At 35.1% G+C, this 18819-nt stretch overlaps 1 protein-coding gene across 1 annotated transcript; it reads left to right on the forward strand.

The window, feature by feature from the left end:
• The first annotated feature begins 16047 nt into the window (after positions 1–16047).
• Positions 16048–17916, forward strand: LOC108907902. Its single transcript, XM_018711739.1, has 3 exons — positions 16048–16212; positions 16280–16393; positions 17254–17916. The coding sequence occupies exons 1-3, from the start codon at positions 16048–16050 to the stop codon at positions 17854–17856; spliced, it is 882 nt and encodes a 293-aa protein (XP_018567255.1). The 3' UTR covers positions 17857–17916.
• The last annotated feature ends 903 nt before the right edge of the window (positions 17917–18819 follow it).

The following is an 18819-nucleotide window of genomic DNA, read 5'->3' on the forward strand; positions in this document are numbered from 1 at the left end:
GTAATGATATCGGCTTTGCGAATGGAAGCTTTGTGTAAATTATGGCTTAGGACTTGGTTTGTGTTACTGGACATCGGACTTAGGACGTTGTCCGGGATTCTTGGATTCGGAATGGAAACTTGGGTGAAAAACTTTCCGTCCTGACAGCGGCTTCGGCTTCAGGATTAGAAACATTACGTAAGTTAATGCTTTGCCTTCGATTTCTTATGTTGGAAATCGGGCTTGGAGCTCTGTGCTGGATCTTGAGGTTTGGATTGGAAACATGTGTGAAATTTCTACTTTCTCCTCTGACAGCGCCCTCGGCTTCGGAGTTAGAAATATTATGCAATTTAATACTTTGCCTTCGATTTCTTACGCTGGAAATCGGGCTTGGAGCTCGGTGCTGGATTTTGAGGTTTGGATTGGAAACATGGGTGAAAGTTTTACTTTTTCCTCTGACAGCGACTTCGGCTTCAGAACTAGAAACATTATGCAATTTAATGCTTGTGTTATGATTTCGTATGCTAGAAATCGGACTTGGAGCTCGGTGCTGGATTTTGAGGTTTGGATTGGAAACATGGGTGAAAGTTTTACTTTTTCCTCTGACAGCGACTTCGGGCTCGGGATTGGAAACTTTGTGGAATTTACCATTTATAGCTTCGATTGCTGCCTGGACATCTCATGCTGAAGCGTCGTCCTGGGCGTTGGAACTTGGATTCGAAAGATAGTCGAAATCTGAAGTTGCTCGTTCAGATTATACGACAATACCTCATGCAAGGCGTTTGGAAGGTTGCAAAGTGTTGATTGGGGACAATTTAGCATCACATTTTAATGATGCTGTAATTGCCACGTGTCAGGAAAATGATATCTCTTTCGTTTGCCTTGTGCCTCATTCGACCCATATCTGTCAACCTTTAGACGTCGCGTTCTTCAAACCGATGAAAGTTGCTTGGCGGGCAACAATTTCTGAATACAAGCTTACAAACGGTGTTCTGGAATAGCAAAAGACATTTTCCCTTCACTCCTTAAACGCGCACTAGAAAAAAATGGTATATACCCATTCAACCCTAACAAAGTACTGGATAAATAAAATTCCCGGAACATCTAACCAAACTCCGCAGCCTGTTGTTAATGACGCTCTTGTGGAACTGCTACGAGAAATCGTTTTGGCAGTACCACGGCACGCACTCAACGGAAAAGGCAAAGGCTCCGTGTTGAGCCAGGAAAAAGTGTTGCTACTACTGGCAACAGCAGTTCAAGTGAAGGCGAGGAAATATTACCTTCGCCTACAAAGAGTAATCAATCTTATTCGAGCGACGGCGACGTCACTGCTGAAATAGAGGAGGTAGAATATTTAGAACCACAACAAGAACTTTTAGTGCCACAGCGTTTTGTTCTTGTGAAATTTGTTGGTGGTAAAAGAAATGCAGTGAATTACAAGTATGTCTGTAAAATTGAATCGCAATTTTCAAACACTGAATATACTGTAGTCGGTTTCAAACCAATTGATGAAATCAAAACTACTTTTAAACTTGTACCAAATGATATGTCAACGGTGCCAGTGTCAGACATTTGTGCCATATTACCAGATCCTGCTAAAAATGACGAAGCCATGCAGATCAATTTCGGTAAAAAAGTTGAAGTGTTTGAATTTTTCAAGGGCGGTTAAATGTAATGCTACAAACGGCAAAATGTAAGATATAATGTTATTTTATTTCTGTAAATGAGTTTTTTTATAGGTTTATACGTTATTTTCAAGTGATATGTTCGTGCCAGTGTTTATTGTAGAAATCTGCAGTAAATATAGATTACAAAGTAAACGGAATTTAGTTAATGATCAAAGTGACCCCACTAATCATAACTAATCATAACTTAAAAATTAGTGAATCGATTTTGGCGTGGGGCAAATATGATTATTTGAAACACAGTTCCAGTCTTTTAAACATGTTTCTCATACCCCGATCAATGTCACCCCAGATCGCGTATAAAGTTGATCAGCATGTTTTTATTTTTTTCAAACTCAGTTTTGTGAGGACTAAAACTTTTGTAAGAGGAATTCCATTCTGTATTACGGTAACCACCATTACTGATTTTTTGAAAACAGATTTCTAAAGAAACAACGATTTTGTTGCAAAAACAAAAGTGAAATTGATCAAAGTGACCCCATCTTACGGTACACGGAAATAACAGTAAATTTCATTTGTATTGCAGAAAATAGTCATAAAAATGAATCAAAGAAATTACTACGATTGTCCATGTGAGCAAATTTTTGGAACCCTATGCAAGTGCTAAATTATTTGAAGATCTGCAAGAAGAATAATTTAAAATTTCACGTCAATTATTGATTTAATATCTGGTCACAGAAGATCTAAGCAGCTGCTGCTTAAGCTAGCGTGCACCGTGTCGGTATATTTGATATAAAAATTGATGATGGGCATAATCGACAGATCGAGTTTATACTACTCGAGTACTTCTAATAATCGAGTGATCACTCAAAATATAAGATACAAGATATTAGTCATTATTATTATCTCACCGCTCGTATACGCTTATATCAGTCATATATCTGCGCTTGAATCTGTATCGAGCTCTCGAGTAGATAGATGATAAAAAATACAGATCAAATTGCAATCCTGTGTGCTACAATGTATTTTATTATTATTATATTATTTTAAAGTATACGTTATTTTTTATTTTCGTACCAACAGACTTGTTTTTGCTTATAACTCACTAGTGAGTTATAAGTCATACGTCGCTAGTGATTTATGAAACCCCTTTCTGACATTGACAACTTGAAATTTTAAGTTACCTTTATTTATTATTAAAACGAAATTCTATGAAAGTGTTGGATAAAATTTTGTATGGCACTCGTGTGTTACGTCATATAAGTCACTTGGGAAAATTTCCCAGCGTGACATACAGGGTCGGAAAGTCCCCATGGTTCATCGGCCGTTACGTGAGAGCGATAAAGAAAGTCATAGAAATCCGTGCGATAGAGAAAGATGGGTATAATGAAAGCGTCTAATAGTCACCGCCCATTTCGCCCTTCCACAAATAAGATCCACTTCTTATTTGNCGCATTTTTGACGATTTGCGGCTTCTCGCAGGTGGATTGGAAACATCGGTGATTTTTGTAATTCGGCTGGCTTGGCTCAACTGCGGCTCTGCGATGTTGGAAATCTGAAACATAGTCGGTTTTGTTTGTTTTCCTTGGATACTGCTTCATCTCGGTTCGAGGCGGCTGGATGGTAACCGGATTCGAAACCTTGTCGATTTTTCCTCTCTTCGCTCTGGTAGTGATATCGGCTTTGCGAATGGAAGCTTTGTGTAAATTATGGCTTAGGACTTGGTTTGTGTTACTGGACATCGGACTTAGGACGTTGTCCGGGATTTTTGGATTCGGAATGGAAACTTGGGTGAAAATCTTACTTTCTCTCCTGACAGCGGCTTCGGCTTCAGGATTAGAAACATTATGTAAGTTAATGCTTTGCCTCGATTTCTTATGTTGGAAATCGGGCTTGGAGCTCTGTACTGGATTTTGAGGTTTGGATTGGAAACATAGTTGAAATTTTTACTTTTGCTCCTGACAGCGGCTTCGGCTTCGGAGTTAGAAACATTATGCAATTTAATGCTTGTGTTATGATTTCGTATGCTAGAAATCGGACTTGGAGCTTGGTGCTGGATTTTGAGGTTTGGATTGGAAACATGGGTGAAAGTTTTACTTTTTCCTCTGACAGCGACTTCGGGCTTGAGATTAGAAACATCGTGGAATATGTTTGTTATAGCTTCAGGTTCTGCATAAAGAGCTTGCCTTGAATCGCTGTACCGGGCGTTGGAACTTGGATTCGAAAGAAAGTCGAAATCTGAAGTTCGCTCGCTCACTATACGACAATATATAAAGGAGAACTTGAAATAAGAAAAGAAACATTGAATAAAAAATAATATATTTATTGCATATTCATATTCCTACACATATCGTTATATAGTATTTTTTGAGTAGTTTGTGGTTGTTGTGCTGTGCTTTTTGCGGACATCTCCTCGCTCATTAAGCGGAACCACCTGGCCAACCTGAAGGCCCTCTTCTCAGCCTTGCTTTTCTTGGCCACCTGGTGCCCATCCCTAATGAACAGTCTGTTTTGTGTGGCAGCAACTGGGTCGTAGCCTGGTCCATCGACGCACTCATCGTCCCAGTTCTCCTCTGAGACGACCTGTGTTGTTGTGGGATAGGTCGGTCGGGCTACGCATTCCTCGTCCCAGCTGTTGTCATCCAATACACTTCCTATGGCGACGACGGGATGTGTGTTCAAACTGCCAAACAGATAGAAGTTGTAAATATAGATACACAATCATTCCTTCTCTCACATTTGAGTGAGAGGGGTTTATAAAAATTAAAACATATCTTCTACTTACTATTGTCTGGTGATTCTTGGCCTGTCCTGGCTAGCAGCAACGCTGGTTACTGGGACACATTCTTTGTCCCAGCTATTATCATCTAAGATTGATGCCATTTTAGTATATATATATATATATATATATATGTTCGAATGAACTGGTAGAGTTGAACTGCCAAACAAATCCAAGTTGCGGGTATATATAGGCAGTCAGTCATCCCTCCTCTCACATTTGAGTGGAAGGGATTTATAACAACCAAAACCTCCCTTTTACTTACTAGTGTGAGGTAGGGTTTGAAATTCAACTCATCCCTCCCATAGAAGGAGGAGTTAAATTCTCACACATAGTAAATATTTTGCTGGTGGGGATTTCCCTGACCAGAGATTAATGGGCTTTAAAAAAGTGATAAATTGAACAAAAAATATTTTATTTAGGTAAGTATGTGTACAACCAATTATAAAGATCGCTACAGTTCCTTAAGCTACACATACATTTATTGATACTATGGTAAAAACAATAAGGACTATTTTTACTAAATACAGGAAGTGTACTGGAGGAAACATTACTTGTCAGATTCTCCACGTTGATTACGATTGGACGAAATGATGGTTCCAGTTCTTGTAATTTTTGTTTAAGAAATATTTCCTTCCGGTAGCCTTTAACATAAACCATACCTATATTGCAGTATAATAAATGTTTGCGCAATATATCATCCAACATTTCATAATTTATGTAACCATCAGAATATCTTAATCCGTGGTGGAATCGCTCTAGATATGTAACTTGTCTTTTCGATTTTCTATCTAGTGTATTGAATGAAACCGGGGGTTTCAATAGATAATGGGCGGTGTATTGTCCACTGATAAATGAAATCTCTTTTGGGTAAAACTGTTTCAAGTTAAAACCTTGTATATCGACAACAATTGTCTCCATTTTTAATGAAATTGTGTACTTCCCCTTCGATGGTTTTCACACAAATGAAGATAGTAATTAATACACAACTCTTTAAGTAACTATTTGCTATCGGTGTTGTATAGCTTTACTTTAGTCATTTATTTTTTTTTCAATTTTGACATATTTTTATTAGTGGCACTTTTGGGATTTTTACATTTTCTCAATTAATTATCATATACGAGTAATAATAAAAGCCATGAATAGGGTAAAAAATAAAAAGTTTATTTATTGCATGATATATAAACATGAAAATATAATTTATAAAGCTACATACCAAATAAATATATAATACTATATTGAACATACACTAATTAATTTACAATTTATATAACTTAGTCTAAACACATGCACTACTTAACATTATTGCATACTATACAGCAGTCTGTTAATTTCAGCTGGTTAAGCGGTAGCCTACAAGAATCACAATTATAGGACAGGAAATCTTCCAGCTTGATTGTCCTGTGCGATTCGATGTACTGGTATCTGGAAGTGGGGATAGCATCGATGGCGAAACACTCGAAGCACCGATAGCAGAGGAAGTAGAGTCTATCACCTGGTACTACGATGGAGGACATCGTAGTGCAATACTTCTTCTGACCCGAGAAGATCTCTGCTGCCTCCACATATATCCCTCGAACAAGTCCCTCTGCGACATCGTGCGTGGCATCAGCTTCCACACCTTCGTCATGGCTCTCCCCGACCACGTCGAATCCTACCTCAATCAACTGCCTTATAGATAAATCCGCAATATTATGGGGGTCGACCTACATGAACACAAAATACATATAAGTGATTTGCAATTAAAATAGAAAACTAAGTACAAGTATAGTACTTACCTCGTCGTTCTCTTCACCACTGTCTTCTTGAAAATTCGTGGTAGCCAACCAGCTCAAGAATTCATGATGGGGTTCTCCTACAGCCATTATTTTTATTGTATCTGTTTACTGCTCCAAGATCAAACGAAACTGAATTAAGGTAGCGACCCTCCTCCGGTTAAATATAGTTTATGACGGCACCCGAGTGGAGGGAGTACTACCTTCCTATACCAAGCGTAGTTTATGACTTCACTTGTTGTATGTATAAAACCACTAGTTTGGGTTTTGAGGAGTTCAGTGTTACTACATCTCTTCAACAGTATACATATAAACAGTAAGTGAGTTTGTGCTAATAAGATGCCATTTCCGAAAGAGTGGGATTCAAAAGTGACATTATTTGTATATCCAAACAAAATCGAAGGAGCAGTATTTTATCACAATTGTTATTGTTTCTTTAACAAAAACTTACTCAATCCTTGTACTGGTCTTTGCCCTAAATGTACAAAGGTGAATTACGTAGATTCAACCAAGAGAGTGAGTACAAATAAATGTGAAACATGTACGAATATGATGAAGAATAGAACAATAAATATCGGGATAATTCGAGTCAGTTGCCAAAAGTGTGCATCGAGTGCGTGTCAACCATTACATCAAAGATGTTTTAGGGTGCGACACATATACTCAGGACTGTTGGAATAATGTCTGCCCTCACTGCAGAGCGGATAAATATTTGTGTGATAGAGTGGGCTGTTTGTACAGCGATGCAAACTGTCATTTTCGAGAATGTTGGTGTTTAATTCACAAGCAACAAGTGTTACGATACGACTTAAAGAACGCTAGCTAAGTAGTGAATAATTGTTAAAATTATTGTAAANAGCCGAAGTAAAAGTTATAAAGGACAATAATAATAATAATAATAATAAACGTCTTTTATTATTTCGAAAACAAGTACAATAAATAAATACTACAATAACGGGCGAAGTTTATCTTTGATTGCGTACAACGCAGCAAAGATATTCTTCCAATTTAACAATAATATATACACAAAAACAGAGTGGGTGTGCGGGTGTGATTTAAAAAATACACTGTTTTGTTTTCCGTGCTTACTTTTCGGTGGGGATAAAAGTCATTAAGTCTTTAGGTAAAATAAACATAAGAAGTCAGTTAGATTCTGCATATTGGGATAATATACGGAAACACAATGTTTCTGTGATTGTACCGGGAATTAGCTGTATGGTCCCGGATTTCGGATTTGTACGTATAACTCCCGGAATATAATATAATGTACATATATATAAAAAAAGATAAAAAAAAAATCATAACACGGCTAGGAAAATTAAAATTCGTTGAATCGTATTTTGTAATCCTCTTTCTAATAAAATATGGGTAATATTTTTTATTAAATTTTCCTTTCTTAAAAATTAAATCCCACATGTGGTCCTCGATGTTAAAGGAACCTTCTAAAATAATACAGTCCTTATACGTAATTTTCTTATTAGATATGATTGGCTTATTTTCAGAATGAATTGGAAAAATTTCGGGAGACTTTCCTGGACTTGACAAGTTCATGACAATTTGTGGGATAACCGGGTCTCTTGGAGAAATGTCAGTTTTATCATCAGAAACCATATTTTTATATAAATCGATTGGAGTCAGCTCTTTATCATTAATACTCGAGAGGTCAAGGAACGTGTTAGATCAGAGGGGCTGCAACCAGGACGGTCCAGAAAAAGGTCTACAAGTTCTTCTGGAGAATCGTCGTCGTCGGGAAGATGGTGGAGGGATTTTCGCCCACCTCGTCGCGGCGGTAAGGAAATTCTAAATAGTGTTCGATGGAACGATAGCGGCTTTTTTTATGAAAATTCATCGTACCATATCGCGGAATGACGGTTGGATTGCGGCTACCGTGCTTCCACGCCATGTTGTGTTCGCTACCTGTTAAATAGGTAACAGGCATTTTCAAACAGGTAGGTACCACAAAACACAGAAACCAAAATGATTGAATATATTTTCACATTAGCAAAAATTTTGATAGAAAAGATTTGCAAACAAAGTGATTCTACATGTACAAATTCATTGCTTGCAATTTTATTTTAATGAATATTCTGTACAAAAATTCAAGACTACATTCATTCTTTGGAAAGCTTTAAGAAGTATCATTTATACATTTTTTTTTACTGGAGTCTTTTCTAAAAGGTGACAGTCCATTAAATAAATATGGAGTGGTATAAACTGGTTTATTAAACTTAAAAACGAACAAAAATAATAAAGTATAATTTAAAATAAGTTCACAAAAGTTATTCAAAATAGTCTCCATTTTGAAGAAAGCATTCACTCACTTTTTTAATTATTACTATTAGGTATGTATTTATAGTCTACTATTGGTTATTATTAAATGGTGAAAATTTAAATATATCAAAATTAATTTAATAAAATATGTTTTAATTAAGTACATGCATTTTCCATCTTCTTTTCGTTTGAAATAAATTGTTTTAACCCACTGATGCGTGTATATAACTATTTTCTTGTAGAACACTATGTATATTTAAAAACTGAAGCATTTTTATTATTATAAGAAATATAAAATCTAACTAGCAACTAAAAATTATGAAATAAAATGTAGGTATTGATGAAATTTATTAACAAGTTAGCAAACAATTTCATTAAGTTTATTGAGGCACATCTCAGATTGTTGTAACTCGGCAACAGAAGATTCCCTGTTCCGAACCAATACCTCCATCTGCCGCTGGACAGCTTTCTTGTATCGCTAAAGAGCTTCCTCCTGTCGCTGAATTACAGTGATGCGGATACGGCAACCCCTAATGTTCTTTTCCAACCCCCTTCTTCGCCTGACTGCTATCCTTGACCATTTTAAACGCCTTTCTTGCTCTTGGCGAATGAAGTCTTCCATGGCCTCTTCATCAGCCGGTGTCTCATCGTCTTCTTCTGAGGCTGCATTGGATGGGCCTGGGGAAGGGGGATGCATTGCTGCTTTTAACATAGTTAATTTTTTTCCTCTGTAACAAGAATATTTGATTAATTTTAACTAGTCTCATTATTATAATTTTAGGTTTTAGCAACATAAAAGATTTTTATTTATTTATTACCCTTTGCAAAGCGTGTCAGCAGTAAATGTTTCCTTAGAGATTTGGGTTTTTCTCTTCCTCGGATCAGATCTCTTCATTGCAGAGGTTGTGGCATCCTTACAATCCCCTTGAGCCCAAGATGTGTGAGGTGTTCTAGAAAAAAACAGTATATGTAATAACTATTAGATAACATTTTTAATAGCATTTTTTAATATAAAAATATATGCAAATACCTTTCATTCTCTGTACAAGAGTATATATATCAATAATGTTTTATTGCTGAGGAGCCACTAATTGCACATTTTGATGTGTGTGAATTATGTTGTCCTCCATTAGTTCTTCTCGTGTAGTATCGCTTAAACGTCCACAATCACTCGTCTCCATTTTTATTTAAAATGAGGATGCGGAAATAACGTTTAATAGCGAGTTAAATAACCAGATCGTGCTTTGAGGTTCTTATCAGATAAACACTTCTAAGTTATAACTTATTTATTTGTTCAAACAGCTGGACAATAATACATCAAGAAGTATATTCAAATTAGAACTGAATAATGTTTGAAAACGAAAGTATTTATATAATTCAATATCTAAATATTTATTTTAGATAAGGACGCGATTGCTTTTGTAACTCAATTCATTATGCATATGTATGTGCGGCCATGAAAAATATATAATTATGGAATTAGTGCGTAATGATGTCACATAACTCCTCCATCCTAAAAAGGAAGTCGAGGGGTATCGGATGGGCTGCTCTGGAGTGGGTCACGTCCGACTGAGACTTGCTCATCTTCTTTATTGAAATAGACTATTAATCCGGTCTGGATGTCTTTTCTTTTAATCCAAATAAAATATATAATAATCATTATTAAAATGGTAAGTGGTATGATGTACCAAAGAATTTTAAGACTAGAGTGTTCTTCAGGTAAATCTATGACGGTCACTGGTGAAACCTTATCTAATTGATTTTGTATATCTGATATTTCTTTGACTTCCAATCGGGTATCATTGATTGGACTCAACGATGTAGAATTTGATACAAACTTGATTTTTGGAAGTAAGAACGTTGAGGATACTATCGTGGCTCTTTCATATTGATGTTTGTCCTGAAATCTCTAAGGAACAGTGGGGTGCCAAGGTAACTTTCATCAGTCGGTATATCAATTTCTTTTGGAATAGGTTACTGGTGTAACTGGAATGATCACGTATTCAGCTGATGATAGTTGTAGGACTCGGTTTTGAGTATATAGTAGTGGGTCTAATCTGCATAAGTATTTGCGGTACTTCTTTCATAGTAGTTCCACAAAACATTCAGTGGTATGTTGTAAGTTGTCTTCTAGGAAGTACGTGTCTTCAATTGGTGTAGGGACAGTCGACATCCATTGATAGTTATCGTTACCGTCAACAGCCAGGTAGGGTTGTTTGGGAATAATTGTTTATAGGAAGTGGAAGAACATTATATAAGGATATCTGGGAATTTCCTTTCAAAATTTAAATTCATAGTCAAATTCTTCCAATTTTAATCTCCAGCGGACTAATAAACTGTTAGGCTCTTTTAGAGAAAATAGCCATTGTAACAGTTTATGATCAGTGTAAATATTAAATTTGGTTCCATAGACATAAGGTCTAAATGTTTTACATCCCCATACAATTGCGAGGAGTTCTTTCTCAATTGTGGAGTAATTAATTTCGGCTTGATTAAGAGTTCGTGAGGCAAACCAAATAGGCTTATTACTTTGTGATAAAACAGCTCCTATGGCGTAATCTGAGGCGTCTGTTGTAACTTCAACAGTTTGTTCAAAATCTGGATAACTGAGTATAGGGTCGTTCATTCTAAAACAATTTTTATTGGTTTCATCTAATGTTATTATGGAACCCTTTTTAAACACTGTGTCATAGGTTTAGTAATTTTTGCAAATTTTTTTATAAATTTTCTATAATCTAAGAGGCCTAAAAATGATTTCATTTCCTTTTGTGTGTTTGGAATAGGGAAATTTTCAATAGTTTGAATTTTTTCAGGGTTTGGTCGTATACCATTTCTAGTAATGATATGCCCTAAGAAGGAGACTTCTTTATGTAGAAATTCGGTTTAATCTAATTGAATTTTAAGATTGTTTTTCCTAATGGTTTCAAAAATTAGTTGTAAGTTCTGTAGACGTTCTTGTAATCCGTTGGAGAAAACTATTATATCATCCATATAAACCATGCATATCTTATTTTGTATCTCTTTTAATACGTTATCCATGCAACGTTGGAAGGTCGCTGGGGCATTCTTCAGTCCGAAAGGCATTCTCGTATATTCGTAATGTCCGTTGTCTACAGTGAGGGCTGTCTTTTCTACTGAGTCTGAATGCATTTCTATTTGATGAAATCCAGAAGCTAAGTCGATTGTAGAAAAATAGGAACTTTTTCCTAATTTATCTAGGATATCCGATATATTCGGTAAGGGATATTTGTCGTTAACGGTCTTCTCATTTATTTTCCTATAGTCTACCACCATTCGCCATTTCCTTTTCCCACTCTGATCCATTTTTTTGGAACTATCCAAACTGGTGAAGAAAATAGACTTTTTGAAGGTCTTATGATACCATTATCTAACTACTGAGTAATTTGTTCGATTTCTTTTTTGTGTATGTAAGGGTATCTATAGCTTTTCGTGTAAACTGGTAAATCGTCTTTCATTCATATCGTGTTTTACTGTATTTGTAAAGGTTAAATTGTCGTTAGTTTTTTGAAAAACGTCACTATATTTTTGCCAGAGTTTGGTCAGTTTTATTTTTTCTTCACGATTGAGGTGATTAGTTCTCAATAAGTCATTAATTTTTAAGTTGGAGTCTAGATGATTTTTAGTATGAAATGAATCAATGAGTCAAAAGAGAAAATGAGAATGAAAAATGAGTCAAAAACAGTGTAGTTTGTAAGGGGTTCAATTTTTATGTCATTGAGGTCAAAGTATGATGGTTGGTGGCTATAATTGTGTAATTCGATTATTAAGGCTTTGTTTTGTACTGTGGATATGGTGTTTGGTAAGTAGTAGTTACCCTTTTGAATCTCATGACTGTAAAACATCGGTGTTCTCTGGGATTTCTACAGGAATACTAAGTTTTGATATTTCACGTTCGTTTAATTTTATGTTAGGTCTGTCATATAATAAGGGCAGTGAAAAATTTTGATTGAAAATTTGGTTTTCAGTTAATGAAATATTAATTTGAAGTTTCAGTATGTCTTCGAGTCCTAAAGCTCCGTCAAAATATTCATGGAAATCATACAGAATTATGTTTAGTGAATCGTCACCATTAAATTCGGGAAAACAAGGGATTAGAGCTTGTTTCTCTACAGCTATTTCACCAATTCCAGTTTTTAGTTTTAAAGGGTCATTTTTGATAAATTGTGGACAGTATTTTTCGACAATGGAGGGTTTCAGAAGTGTTTTGGAACTACCTCTATCGATGAGGAGTTTAATAGGAGGATATTGCAGTTGAATATATGAAAAGGGGCTATAAAAGAAGATATTTTGAAAATCATATGTTATGGATTCGAATTTTGAGGGTCGGTATTCTCGAAAAAATTATTATCTAATTCGTCGTCCCAATTCTCAGATTCTTCAGTATCGTTTTGTTCTTTAACAAAATCTGGGGGAATTTGTAGTTCATTTAATTGTTCATGAGTTAAATGTCCATTGTTTAACATAACGGAGAGTTGGTCTTGTAGATTATCGGATGACCAGCCTGGTGGTATTATGTCTTCTTCAGAATGAAATGACTCATGTGCAGGTCGAGAGATGGACCTGTTAATTGTAGATGTTTGCATTGGTGTTGGTTTGTTTGTATTTAAATTTTGCCCTGGTTTCCAAACATTTGTTTCACCAAAAACTTGATTGCTGTTGGGAAATTAAGTTTTATCGGTTTAGAATTTATTTGAATAGGTCGTGAACACCATTCATTTTGGTTTTTAAATTGAGAAGGGGTTTGAAAATTTCTATATTGAAGAGGGTTTTGAAAGTTTCTGAATTGACGAGGGTTTTGCGAGTTTCTGAATTGAGGAGTATTAAAGTTTTTAAATTGTGGTTTTTGATGTGAATGAAATTCTAAAGGCGATTGGTGTTGTTTTGTTTCGATCGGTTTGATAGTCTGTTTAAGTGATCTCTGATAAGACTGAAATTGTTCTTCTTTTGTAATGAATGTTATTGCTTCATTTAAATCGTTTATTTCCTTAGTACGGACCATTAGTTGTAAATATGTCGGTAAATTACTAACATAAGTGTCTAAGCTTAATTTATTGTAAACAATACTTAGTGCTCGTTTAACTTCTATGCTTTCACCAGATTGTTTTAGTTTAGACATGAGTAATGATTGGTGTTGTAAAATACGATTACTAAAGCCAGTAAGTGTCTCTTTTCTTGCGTCAAAAACAATATGAATAAGATCTTGTTGTAAGGTTGGTAAATCTCACGGATCTCCAAATGTTTCTAACAATAAATTTCTGATTTGTTCCCAATTGTTAAGTTCTAAACGGGTTGAAACAATTGTTTGAGCTTGTCCCGTTAATTTGCTTTTAATGGCTCTTAAAATGAATTTATTTTGTATTTCATTATTTTCTGTATAATAAGATGTAACGAGTTCGTTACATGCGGCTATAAAATCTATTAGTACTGATGGTATTCCAGAAAATGTTGGAATTACATCTATGAACATTTTTAATAATTGATAATTAGTAGCCATATTTATTTCTATCTGATTCAATTCGCGGAGTAAATCGTTCATGTGTTCTTAACCTAATGAAACTTGATACACAGTCAGGTTTATTGTTTTTACCTCAAAAGAAATCAATCCTTTGATAAACAGTCAAAGTTTAATTAATTTTATCGGTAGTGAGTCCTAATTTTACCAAAATACCAATTATGAATTCCTAAAGCAGGGAATTAATGGAAAATGAATTTGGCAGTGACTTACTTGAGCGGTGTGTAATTCGTGCTAATTGTCGATCACCCTTAATAGTTGAGACTGAAGTACTTGAAGAAATCGTCGATCTATCCGGGATATATGGCTTCTTCAATATACTGGATGATCCTACCGACTGCGCCAGTTAAATAACCAGATCGTGCTTTGAGGTTCATAGCAGATGAACACTTCTAAGTTATAACTTATTTATTTGTTCAAACAGCTGGACAACAATATATCAAGAAGTATATTATATTACTGTATATTGAATTAGTGCGTAATGATGATGTCACATAAGAAGCGTGATAAATTTTGATCTAAAACATTAACTCAGATATTTTATATTTATACTGTTCGAAGGTTTTATAAAACTGCAGACATACAGGGCCGGCGGAAGGGTGAAACAGCGAAGCAGATGTTTCAGGCGCATTTTTTTACGTTTACTCGGTTTACTCGCCCTAAACATGTCAACGTCGCGTTGACCGCTTTTGTCTCAAGGACAAGGAACAATTACAATTTCGCGCACAACGCGACACGATTGCTACTGCGCACAACATGGTGACTTAAAAGATGAAATGCAACAAGTGGTAGTTACAGTTATCTCTTGTTTTTTAATTTTAAGTGGAACTAGTAAAAGTATTATTTATAAATTATTTAATACAATTTTGGACACCTGCATTAATTCCATCGAAAGTAGATTTAAGCAGTTGGAACAACATAATAAAATTTTTGATTTTCTGTATAATATCCTAGCTTTAAAAAGTAGAAGCTCTACTGAAATTTTGAAAAGTTGTCATGATTTACATTCACAACTAATAGACGATATAGAACCATTTGAGTTGCATAATGAAATTTTAAATTTTTTTAAGTTAATTAATTTAAACAATAATGAGGGTACAAATCAACTGGATGTACTTAATTATTTAGAAATCAACGAGTCGAGCAAAAATTACCCTAACATCGTAGTATCTTTAAGGATTTTGTTAACCATTCTTGTGTCTGTGACCAGAATAAATTAAAAAAATATTTACGATCAACCATAGCGCAGAAACGGTTAACAGACTTAGCCGTTCTTGCTATCGAGAAAGATATGACAAATAATTTGGTTTACGATGATATTATTGAAGACTATGTAAATGAAAAATGTAGAAAAGTTGATATGTGATATGTGTAAAGGTCTCGTTTTAACATTATTTAGTTTCTTTTTTGTTTTTATTGAATATTTTTTATTTTTGGTTTTATTGGAATATCTGTTTTATTTTTTATAGGATGCTTCTTATAATTTCTGTTTGTCTTTTTGCTAAATATAACTTTTTTTTAATAGATCTGTTCCTGCTGTTCCAACAGTAGTAACTCGTATAAATTTTTTCTTAGAGCGGCAAGCAAATATTTGCTCCAGGTGCCAAATACCCTGACGCCGACCCTGCAGACATAAGTAATAAATGTAATAGTACACATTTCCGTTCCATCCATGTTAATGTATTAAATTATCAGGTAATTGAAATTATAGCTGACCTCGTTGTGAATAAATTCTTGACAAGTTTCCAGAGATGGGATATCATTACTTCTTAAGCGTGGTTGACACCAGCCGAGTAAATGACCGAGTCAGTACGCTCGGCCGAGTGCAAGGTCAATATGGACACAGGGTCCAGTAGTGGAGCGAGCACTCGGTCCAGCAAAGAACCGAGACAGTGAATAGAACAACGTTCTATTCCCTCGGCCGAGAAGTCGATCTTCTTCCACCCCCTCCACACATGACACTGACTCGGTTGCTTATTCGGCATGTAGGGACAAACTTTCAACGTGCAGTGTTATTAAGATTTTGTTTTAACGGCTGTTTGCCGTTTGAATGCTTAAAAAATATAGTGTTTTGTGAAGTTGGAAATGGCAAATAAGTGGAACTCTGAAACAACTTTAAAATTTATTCAAGAATATAAGAGTCATTTGTGCTTGTGGGACTTTAAATTCGAAAATTACAAAAACAGGCAAATGAGAGAAGCAGCTATATTAACAATTATAAAAGTCATGGATATAGAAGGTTTTGGTGTTGTAGAGGCTAAAAATAAAATAAAAAATCTCCGTTCCACTTACAGTCAAGAGATAAAAAAAAATAAAGGATTCCAAGAAATCTGGTACTGGAGTAAGCAGTTTATACGAATCAAACATAAAGTGGTTGAAAGAGTTGGAACCAGTTTTCAGGAATGAAGAGAAGAGAGACACCTATGATAATGTAAGTAAAGGTATTTAATACAACGATTTATTTAATACATAATACATATATAGCTAGTAAATCATTCTACTTTGCCAAGGAACAGCCCCTTCGTTAGAAAAAAAATGAGCGTACTTATCACGTAATTCTCTAGCCAACCTAGATGCATGATTTCCACCAACCTTATCAAGGCTTGGCAATGTTGCTGCTGTTTCACTCCTCCATAAGCCTTCAATGACTTCTCCAGTATTAACAGTTTCTTCGTCAACACTACCTCTGTGCAAGTATGTGCTAGAACTTCTGATTCTTAACCAATTATGTAAAACACACGTAGTTCGTACAATTTTATCAGTTACTCCGACATTTGTCATGATAGGTTTTTGAAATATCCGGAATCGGCTAACTAAAATGCCAAAAGCATTTTCGACAATTCTACGTGCCCTACTTAGCCGATAGTTAAATATTTTCTGTTCTCTTGTCAGAGGTGTATGTGAATATGGCTTTAGTAAATATGTTTTCAGTGAAAAAGCATCATCACCCACTAACAGCCCTCCGTCTGGTAAGATACCGCCATTTTCCATTTCATGGTATATTGAGCAGTTTCTGAAAATACCACCATCAGAGTTTCTTCCTGTTGCGCCAATATTAATATAACTGAAACAGTAGTCATGATTGACGATCACCATCGAAACAATACTGTTCGTCCCTTTGTAATTCCAAAATTCACTGCCACAATGACCAGGTGCTTGGATTGCTACGTGCTTTCCATCGATCGCACCACAACATCCAGGAAAATTCCATCTAATCCTGAATCCGTTTTCTATAACTCTCCATTCTTCATGATTTGCTGGAACCTAAAATATTTTGTTTTAATTTTGCAGAATGAAGAGAGCTCATTAGAAAGTCAAGATCAACTGTCAGCAAGCCGAAATATACAAGAGCATCCACCACCCAACAAAAAAAAGTGTCAAGATACTGTGACCAACCAACAAGTCAGTTCTGCAGGATGTACAGAATCTTCTCGACGAACTACAAAAAAAGAGATATTTCGCGCTATTTCAGATTTAAAAGCTTTGAACGAAAGCGTCTTAGAACCCGTTGAAGACGCACATGATGTATTTGGTAAAAGCGTTGCTATGCAATTAAAGGAATTTTCTGAAGAAAACGCGCTACTTGCTAAATGCAAAATACAAATTATTTTAACTGAAATTGGCATAAAAAATTTGCAACAAAAACGTCATAATACTGTATCCAGCTTGGTTGGATCACGGCCTGAGTCATCTATTTCGTCATGCAGTTACATATCAGTTCCATCTATTTCTCCTGGATATTACTGTCAAACTTCAACATCATCAAATCATGGAGAAATAGATACTCATGGAATTAATGACGTTACTACGTTAAATAACAGTTCAGAAAGCAACATATTGTCTGCAGCACTACGGGCAACCTTTAACACTGAAAATACTACCGATTATCACTAATTTACATAAAAAGTATTATGGACTTGTAAGTTTTTGTAGAATAAACTAGTACAACCTGAATGAGTATTTTTATTACTCTGCATTTTCTGTTTGCTGACGGTGAAGGCTGATGAAAATAAGTCGAAAAAATAATAAAATTTATAACTTATCTTTATGTATTCCTTTAAATAGTTATAAACTGCATCTAAAACTTCAGGGATAAAACGCGATATTGCCGACTTTGATACACGAAACAAATGTTGCAACGTACGATAATTGTTTCCTGTAGCTAGATATGTCAGTGTTATTTGTAATTTTATTTTTGCTGGTATGGAACCTCGCATAATAGTGTCTGATTTTGCAATGACGGCAGATATAATTTCTAATATTCCATTGAATTGTTCAAGATTCATTCTTAGAAATAATCTGTATTCTTTTGTATCTTCGTTTTCTAATTCTTAATTTATTATCGTAGTTGACACCCCGTGCTCTCTTCGCAGCAACCATTGCCTTGTCCAAATTCGTTTTTTCTTGTTATTTATTTCCATTTCTAACTCTCCTATTAAATATGGAATTATAACTCTACTAAACTTTCTTATTCTTTTTCGTTTCTCCATTTTAGTAAAATTTGCACACATGTTATAGACAATCACGAAGAACATACTGAACTCTCTCGCACGTATTCTACTTTTATGTGTAGACAGCTACTCGGTAATGCCACTCGTTCGGCCTAGTATTGCTTTGCTGTCTCGGCCGAGCTACTAGGCTGGTGTCAACCATGCTTTACAAATAGTAATGACCGAAATTAAAAATATATGTTGGTTTCTAACAGAAGTGTATTATAATTAAAATTTACATTATGTTATCAACGTAATAGTCATGTGAATCGGAATTGTATAAATAATTTTTGTAATTTACAAGGACAACTAAAACCAAATAATTTGAGGGGAATAATAAATTGGAATGTAATAAATAATATACGCA

This window comes from Anoplophora glabripennis, unplaced genomic scaffold (genome assembly GCF_000390285.2).
Source record: "Anoplophora glabripennis isolate ALB-LARVAE unplaced genomic scaffold, Agla_2.0 scaffold494, whole genome shotgun sequence".
Classification (NCBI taxonomy): Eukaryota; Metazoa; Arthropoda; class Insecta; order Coleoptera; family Cerambycidae; genus Anoplophora; species Anoplophora glabripennis.